Genomic DNA, 9,202 nt, shown 5'->3' with positions numbered 1-9,202 from the left:
TTCTAATTTTTGATACTTAAAGCTTAGCTAAATATGTTTCTAATACTATTAATAATACTATTTAATGCGGGACTTGTAATGAAATGTGTTTACCACAAATTCCACCATTGTATGACACGCTTAGTACAATACTTCCTTACTACTGCAAGATTGTCACGCTTAAGAGTATTGTGATGGGTATAATTTGCCACCTGGTGGCACCAAGGCTCCAATAGTCCACATGGCGTCTCTCTCACAAGGAGGTTGTAATGCATGTGCAATTCAGAGATGTAACAGGCTGTGGCCTTTGTGGAAAACTGATGAACCATACACATCCTCATTCAAGCCCAACCTTACATAAAGTCAATGAAACCAGACATTTTGTGCTATAACTCTGAATAAACAATTCTCTGAATAAATAGTTTTGTGCCCATGGATGGATGGATTTATATGAACTATAAAATATGCGTGAATAAGCATTATTAAGCTTGAAAGTGAAAGTGTGGTTTTCTGGATGTGTGTTGTGTGTGTGTATGATGAACTGGTGAATTGCTCAGAGTGATTGTCTGTCTTCTGCCAAGGGCACAAAGGGATAAACTGTAGGAATATGAATACAGTAAGCATGTGGTAAATAATTGGTCTCATCTCAGTTGAGAGAGGTTATGTGCAACAAAGGCCCCTGGTCAGAATCAAACTTAGGACTCTGCAGTATGCTTCTTAACAACTGGGCAACCAGAACATCTCATATTTTACTTAATCTTAGTGCCCGTTAATAGCTTTGTATGTAAAATGTATACAAACCCATCACTTATATATCTACATACAGACATGTCAAATTAATAGAACATTCCCTCAGAATGGAGGAAGTCATGGTGTTACTGTAACTTAATAGTTCTAATAGCACACCATAAGTCAAGGTGTTGTCCATAGGAGAACATATCCAAACTGTGAAATTAGTAAACAATGGTCCACAACATATCGAGGTTCCAGATCATTCTCTTTCCAGAAGCTACTAGGTTCCTCTGTGGTCCTACAGCTGTCAGTCCCCCCCACTGTCTCCATATGCACACACACTCTTTTAAACCCCCTCCCGCCACTTAAGCATCAGGCATTTGCTGGTGAGTTCTCAGCTGTCTATGCCCTAAATAGACTTTATCAGGAGCAGACCACCTTTGAAGGGGTCACTCTCACCAAATTCACTGGATCCATCATAATTGTTTGTTTCATAAGATGACTGATATTTTAAAGAGACTAGAAGGGAATTCGCTGTAACACAAGTAATCATTGTTTCTAAGAATCTTTAGTACAAAACTTTTCTTTGCGTTTTTGTGTTCTTCGAGTGAACCCCTAACTGTCATGGATGGTCCAACTTGGTTCTGTCCCATTTCATTGAGATCCACTATAAATATAAATGGAGGTGTGGGTGGGGGAAGGTTACACAAGTCAGAAGACGATTGAAACTACGGACTGAAGGTCCAGACTTTCCAAGCGGGAGGAAAAAACAGAAGAAAAGAAAATAGAGGAGGATTGAACAAAACACACAACACACAAATTCTGAAGGTACTGTCCACAGAAGTCTTCTTTTCTTTTTTTTTTCTCTTTTTTTAAACTTTGACAGACATTCAGGTATGTAGAGGGTAGGATAAGGGAACAGAGGGGGGCAGACTATGCCTATCAGGGGAGTGGGAGCAGAGAGTGTCTGTCCATTACGAAAGTTGCATTTGTTGCAAAGCTCAACTGGGGTGCAAGACCATGCCCAAATAAGGCATGAGGGGAGGCCATTTAAAGTTAGAGATAGCATGTGCATGGCCATTTGCTACAGGAGACCCAGGTCAGCAGGACACTGATTGGAAAGTATGGTGAGAATAAACACATTTCTACTCCGACAGTAGTTTAAAAATAATATTATAATGCTGTCAGATTCTACTATCCTTCAGGGTGAATTAGGAATTGTGTAAATCTGTTCATTTTTTGAACTTCAAGTCAAAACCATGTAAAAAAAAGCAGATTCATTCTAACTCTTTTTAAAAAATATTTGTTTTATTCAATAATGTCTTTCTGTGACTGGAATGTTTGACTTTTGTATGAATCTTTGGTGGCTTTACCAAAGTACTGCATTTACATTGGATTGACTGATGACATTGACTGTTAAATTGGGCTTTGGTGAGCTAATACTGTCAGATACAAGAGACGAGAAACTAATAACTGATAATCCCATTTTCTACTAGATGGGAGATCCAATCCAGTTAAAAGACGAGGGAAACAAGCACTTCCAGGCAGGAGACATTGACAAGGCCATTGAGTGTTACACTAATGCCATCAAAGTGTGCAAAGACAAGAAAGTACTGGCTGTCATTCACAGAAACAGGTCTGCATGCCACCTAAAGAAGGTAAGCAGCATGCTAAAACAGTACAAAAAGAACGAGCACTGAATACATGTGTAATTCCTCTGGCAAATCTAGACTTTCATTAGAAATGTTTCTTTTTTTATTACAGGAAAATTATGCCAATGCAGCATCTGATGCATCTAAAGGTACTGTGGAGTAACTAATACAAAAGTTTAACCAAAAACAAACACAGAATAAAACAAAACGATAGGAGCAATAACACCAAACAACAAACTCATTATGACTCTCTCTTCTCACTATATAGCAATTGATGTCGATGCCGCAGATATTAAAGCCTTATACAGGCGGTGTCAAGCTCTGGAAAAGCTAGGAAAACTCGACATGGCATTCAAGGATGTGCAGAGATGCGCCACCATCGAACCAAAGAACAAGACTTTCCTGGAGACTCTCCGCAGGCTGGGAGCAGAGATCCAGGCCAAGGTGAGTGTTGAGAACAAAACAAATCACCTACACACAGACGTTTATACAAGACAATAAAAGGTTACACAAATCCCTTGACATACACAAATTCAGCATTCACTAATCTATAAGATGAAATCAGTACTTTTAGGTGTATTCGACATTGTTTTTTGGTGGATTAGAATTAAATGAACCATGATACTGAGGTAAGGTGTTAGATATACATGTATATCACTTGGAAATTATCAAAGTTTATTTATGGTTACATTTTTCTCCACAGCTCAAAACAACATTCTCCACAGACTCAAGAGTACAGAACATGTTTGACATTCTCCTCGATGAAGAAATGGAAAAGGACAAGAGGGAAAAAGTGGGTGTTTTCTGTAATTTGAAGCAAAACTTGTGATTAAGCTAGCTTCTTGTTTTATTGCTTGTTAGGATGTAGGGTGCAAAGTTCATTGATTTTACAATGCTACTTCTTTTATGTCTAGGCTGCCAACAACCTGATTGTGCTGTCTAGAGAGGATGCCGGAGCAGACAGAATCTTCCAGAATAACGGAGTGCCTCTGCTGCTCAACATGATAGAGACAGGCAAACCAGAGATGATCCTGGCTGCTATTCGTACTTTGTCAGGAATGTGCACAGGACACAAAGCTCGGGTGAGCATACTCATAGATATCGAGTCCAGACAAGGACACAGTGAAAATCAAAGAGTTATTGAGAAACCAGACAAAGACAATGACGTCAACTATGTAACCTCTTACAAACACAATAAAATCAGCATATGCATCATAATCATCCATTATAAGAATTATATTATTTGTATAGCATTTCGTCTCATAAAATGTACTCAGTGTATATTTCTTTTCACTTCCCATACACAGGCAATGGCCATCATTAACATGGTGGGCATTGATAAGATGTGCAGCATCATGGCTGTTGACAATGAGGAGATCGCACTGGCAACATGCAACCTCTTCCAGTGCATCAACGACTCCCTTACTGGTGGAGATAAAAGAGAATATGGGAAAGAAGAAGCCTTGGTTTTGGGTAAGACAGAATCTTCATCTGTATCTTCAACAAAAAGTAGATTTTATTATGGACACTTATTCAGTGTTCGCTTTCTAATTTTCAATGAAACTCTGTAGAACCACACAGTATGGGGAAATGACTGAGACGTACAATCTTCCTTATCATCTGTCCTTCTGCAGATGCAGCCAAAGATCTGAAGACCATCCTTCTCTCTCTTCTGGAGATGGTTGCAAGTAAGAAGGTGTCTGGTCATGGCAGAGACCAGGCACTGAACCTCCTGAGTAAGAATGTACCTCGCCAAGACAAGAAAGAACAAAACAACTCCAGGACCCTCTTCACTATTGATCACGGTGAGCCACACAGCTGTAGCAGGTTACTAATTTGGTTTGAGCCACAGTCCATCACAGTATGACTCCCTGACATTTGTATTCAACAGATATCTATATACATGTATATTTGTATACTCTTCAGGTTTGAAGAAGATCCTCAAGGTGTGTGGTCAGGTTCCTGAATTGCCAGACCAGCTGCCCTTGACAGAGAACACACAGCTGATTGCCAGCATACTCCTCAACAGACTCTATGATGACCTCAAATGTGACCCAGAGAGAAACAACTACAGGGACGTTTGTGATGAATATATCAAGTATGTCCCAAATTTATTTTATTTTATTTATTTGTTTGTTTATTTAACAGGGACAGTGCACATTAATAAACATTGCTGTAAATGCTATTTTTCATCTGTAGTCCCTGGGCAGATGTTACAAAGTCACCCTAAAAACAGAATAGAATATGAAAATGAGATTGAAATTATAAAGTTACTGAGGCAATTTATAATCATGCGGAACAATGAATAAAATGAAGAAAAAAGAACATATATGATATTAATAAAAACAACATTCATAAAACACACTGTTGTAACCAAGACTTTCTAAATTGAGTCATCATAACAAGTTACTTAATCTATTGTGTTTTTTATCTTTCCCTTCCTTTTCCACAGATCCAAAATTGACCCCAATGACATGGACAAAACCATTCATGCTATCAACGTCATCTCAGGGCTGCTGCAGGGTCCCTTTGATGTCGGTAACGCCCTGGTTGGACATCAAGGTATCATGGAGATGATGGTGGCGCTGTGTGGCTCCGAGCGTGAGGTGGACCAGATGGTTGCTGTGGAAGCACTGATCCATTCCTCCACAAAGATGAGTCGTGCCAGCTTCATCATCACCAATGGCGTGTCATTGCTTAAAGACATCTACAAGAAGACCAAGAATGAGAGGATTAAAATACGTGCGCTGGTGGTGAGTGTTCCTGGAACAGAAAAGAACAAACACAGGTCAAAGTGTGTTTTTGGGCTCAGCCCATTGCACAATATAGAATAACACATCCCAGACAGTAGGAACATGACAAGACAGTACAGGAAAGCAAAAACATAATAAGCAGCTCCTTTTAACTATACTGGGCACGCAAGTCTAGTTGTTCCATATAAATTCTGTTAAATTAGAGTCCACAACTTCTTTTGTCCTGTGTGTTTATGTTTATGCATACAATATGTCCATGTCCTCACCAGGGTCTCTGTAAACTGGGCTCAGCTGGAGGTGATGACTACAGTTTAAGGCAGTTTGCTGAAGGCTCCACTGAGAAGTTGGCCAAGCAGTGCAGAAAGTGAGTATTCACACACAGATTGTTAAAGTGACTGTGCCAGAATCTAGCATGTTATTATCCATAAAGATAGACAAAAGACTGGTACTTATTATATGCAATGACTATAAAGTTCAATCTAGTCTGAATCTAGTTTTGATGGAAAAGTTGTATAGATATAATTTCTTATAGGAATGAAGTGCCAAAATATCACAGCAACTTGTAATCCTACAATTTTTTTTATCATCTCTAAGTATTGTTATCATTAGTGTTTCCTTTTTTCTACTTCTAGATGGCTCTGTAATCCACAAATAGATTCCAAAACAAGGAAGTGGGCTATCGAGGGCCTTGCTTATCTGACTAATGATGCTGATGTGAAAGATGACTTTGTTGAGGATGAGATTTCTTTGAAGGCCATGTTTGAATTGTCCAAGGTATGAAAATAACAGACATAAAGAAACAAAAAACATTTTTGCAAGTAACATGTAGCTTCATATGTCAGGTTGGACATCACGCATTAGAAATAACCTCTCTCCTTTCTCTGTGTTTTTAGTCTACAGATAAGACCATCATATATGCAGTAGCTTGCACCCTGGTTAACTGCACTAACTCTTATGACAAGAAGGAAATCATCCCTGAGCTGGTCCAACTAGCCAAATTCTCAAAGCAACATGTGCCTGAGCAACACCCCAAGGTACAGTAAAGGAGAAAGGAAAGGGAAATGAATCATACTCTCAGACATGACATTTGATATACATAGGCAGGAAAAGTATAGGCAGGAAATGTTATGCATTTGCATACATACACACACTCACCATATTACCCACTTCCTTTTCTCAGGACAAGAAAGACTTTATTGAGAAGAGAGTGAAAAGGCTGCTGAAGGCTGGAGTCATATCAGCTCTTGCAGTCATGGTCAAAGCTGACAACACCATCCTGACCAACCAGACCAAGGAGATGCTATCAAGGTGGGAAAGGAAGCACAAACAGTTTTCTGCTCCAGGAACACAAACTGTTGACCGAGTCATACGTTTTTGTATGGTCACTCTGTTAAAGCTGAGCTGATGTCATTGTATGGCTTTGAGTCATGCCTTTCTCATTCTGCTAGATGTATTTTTCTCACCCCACAGAGACATCTTTTCTAAATGCATAGCAATGAGGAAATGGAAGCCAAAAAACTGCAACATTGCCTAGAAATATATAATTGCTGAAACTATTTTCTATTTTTTATCTTAAGGGTTTTCTTGGCATTGTCAGAGGATCCCAAAGATCGTGGCATTATTGTAGCTCAAGGTGGGGGAAAGGTGAGTCATAATTTTGGAAATAAATGTGAATCTATAACACTTCATGAAGTGACAATAAAATAAAAAGATGATCTTTTTGTGTGTTTCACAACTCAAGCATCAGGGTGCTTTACAATCTCTACAGCACAACTGAATCCTTAGAAAAACAGAAAGGACGGGCACAGTCACATTTGCATTACTATTAACTGAACAGACTGGTTATTGTATTGTAACCCAACTGTTGTTCACCACTGTTTGAATAACACTTCTGGCTCTGCCTTCAGGCTCTGATACCGCTGGCGCTGGAAGGAACAGAAGCTGGGAAGGTGAAGGCCAGCCATGCCCTTGCCAAGATCGCAGCCATTTCAAACCCAGAAATTGCCTTCCCTGGTGAGAGGGTAAGAAATGCAACAGCAACTGTTTTGTTATCATTACACCATAACTGCAGCATGAAGCAGTTGATATGTGAGTGAGTGTGGAGGAATGGAAATTTACTGACAACTTTGCCTCTCTTTCACTCTCTTGGTAATAGGTGTATGAGGTGGTGCGGCCTTTAGTTAACCTCCTTCACACAGACAGAGATGGAATACAGAACTTTGAAGCTCTGAGAAGCCTCACCAACTTGGCTGGTTTCAGTGAAAAACTAAGGTATCCCTGTATTTCTCAGACACAGTGTGATGGTAGTTAAAAGCTAATTTCCTACAACTTAGTGACTTCACTGCAGCTTGCAGGTTTTGCATTATCATGTTTAAAGAAAAAAATTTACCTCTTTTGTAGAGTTAAGATTCTCAAAGAGAAAGCTCTGCCGGAAATTGAAAACTACATGTTTGAGGAGCACGACCAGATCAGACAGGCTGCCACTGAGTGCATGTGCAATCTTGTGACATGTAAAGAGGTGAGAACAGACTTGCAGCTAAAACGTCACATTGCACAAAGTCAATAAGCACAAAATGTAAACAGTTTTACAACAGGTGCGGCTTAGTTGAAAATTTCACCTCTGTTTATCTTAGGTCCAAGACCGTTACCTGGAAGATGGCAATGATAAGCTGAAGCTGTTGGTACTGCTTTGTGGGGAGGATGATGATGATGTTCAGGTAGCTGCAGCTGGAGCGCTGGCCATGCTCACTGCTGCTCAGAAGAAGCTCTGCACTAAAATGACCCTTGTGGTATGTACAACAGCATTTACCAGTGTTTTTACTGCAGAATGTGAATTATGGTGTCATATTAGAGTCTGTTTTGAAAATATGTGTGCCCCACAACTTGCACAACCAGGCAGGTGCAACAAGTGCAAAGAGCCGGGTGACACATTGCACAACATGGCTCTGAATAACAGTTACTTGCTTTTGTTTAACACCTATTTTTAATTTAGGTCACTGCATCTGCTGTTTCAATATCTACTGTCATTCCTTACTGAAAGAGTCACTGAAAGTGTTAAAGGCACTGATGCTTTACTCCCATGATTGTTCAGTATGTGCATCATGCAATGCTGCTTTATGTATATTTTGTGGGCAAAATGTATCTTGCTGTGCCACGTGTCACTCTTTTTAAAGTTTTAAAAGCAGTATGTGACATTTTTGATTCATCATTCGCATACTTTACCAGAGTGTCACTGACTGACTGATTAATCTCTCCCAATAGACCACCCAGTGGCTTGAGATCCTGCAGAGGTTGTGTCTCCATGCCAACCCCAGGATCCAGCACCGTGGCCTTGTGATTGTCTACAACATGCTCAACTCAGACGACAGTGAGCTGGCCAAGAAACTGATTGAGAGTGAGATTCTGGAAATCCTCACAGTGATCGGCAAGGCGGAAGACAATCCAAAGAGGCAGGAGCCCATCGATGTGGCACGGTCATGCCTGGTCAAAGCGATGGATCTCAGCCTCATCAAACCCTTCTCCAGCCCCTCTTAAAATGCACACCAAGCAACAGCATCGGACATTCTTCTTTATTTCTTTTGTTATATAGAAACTTTTTTTTCCAAATGATTTTTCCACATAAAGGAAATCAAAGAATTAATCAACCTGGCTAAAAATCTCTATAAATAATCTCTCACAATATAAAGCAGTGTTGTATTTTTTTACAGAGACTGTTTGGAGCCTGGGATATACAGGAGTACGTAAATATTGAGGATTTTCCACCATGAAGGATCTGTTCTCTGTTTGAAATAGGGAGTAACTGCTATTATTTCTGTTTGAGTTGAACTGAAACTGTGAAATAATGTTTGAAGATTGATTAGTTCAAATGTCATCAGTTCACAAGATGAAAGTGAAGCAAAAATATACTATTTCAATATGTATATGTTAAATGTTGTCTTTTTTGTATCTTTCACAATAAGGCTTGAGTTTTGGGAAGATGTTGTTGTCGTGTATTTTTTGCTGTTGCTAGTGATTATATTTTTTTTCAGTTCCCTTAAAAATATTATTTCCAGTAATTTCCACGATTGAGTGAGTGGGAGGGGTTTG

At 39.5% G+C, this 9,202-nt stretch overlaps 1 protein-coding gene across 1 annotated transcript; it reads left to right on the top strand.

Annotated features, from left to right (window-relative positions):
- Positions 1-1,403: 1,403 nt before the first annotated feature.
- Positions 1,404-9,091, top strand: unc45b (unc-45 myosin chaperone B). Its single transcript, XM_044370167.1, has 20 exons — positions 1,404-1,539; positions 2,208-2,369; positions 2,476-2,512; positions 2,632-2,807; positions 3,067-3,156; positions 3,278-3,445; positions 3,671-3,836; positions 3,998-4,168; positions 4,290-4,461; positions 4,816-5,116; positions 5,386-5,480; positions 5,749-5,890; positions 6,010-6,150; positions 6,297-6,424; positions 6,694-6,760; positions 7,024-7,137; positions 7,272-7,387; positions 7,517-7,634; positions 7,750-7,905; positions 8,378-9,091. The coding sequence occupies exons 2-20, from the start codon at positions 2,208-2,210 to the stop codon at positions 8,648-8,650; spliced, it is 2,793 nt and encodes a 930-aa protein (XP_044226102.1). The 5' UTR covers positions 1,404-1,539; the 3' UTR covers positions 8,651-9,091.
- The last annotated feature ends 111 nt before the right edge of the window (positions 9,092-9,202 follow it).

Source organism: Thunnus albacares, chromosome 2 (genome assembly GCF_914725855.1).
Source record: "Thunnus albacares chromosome 2, fThuAlb1.1, whole genome shotgun sequence".
Taxonomy (NCBI): Eukaryota; Metazoa; Chordata; class Actinopteri; order Scombriformes; family Scombridae; genus Thunnus; species Thunnus albacares.
The sequence above is the reverse complement of the archived record's forward strand: the minus strand, read 5'-3'. Positions and strand labels throughout refer to the sequence as shown.

What these genes read in the sequence shown, in the direction of transcription:
- unc45b (XM_044370167.1), top strand. Translation starts at nt 2,208, where the DNA reads ATGGGAGATCCAATCCAGTTAAAAGACGAGGGAAACAAGCACTTCCAG. An exon ending in GAGCAGAGATCCAGGCCAAG is followed by an intron (nt 2,808 to 3,066) that starts GTGAGTGTTGAG and finishes TTTTCTCCACAG; the next exon opens with CTCAAAACAACATTCTCCAC. An exon ending in AGAAGAAGCCTTGGTTTTGG is followed by an intron (nt 3,837 to 3,997) that starts GTAAGACAGAAT and finishes GTCCTTCTGCAG; the next exon opens with ATGCAGCCAAAGATCTGAAG.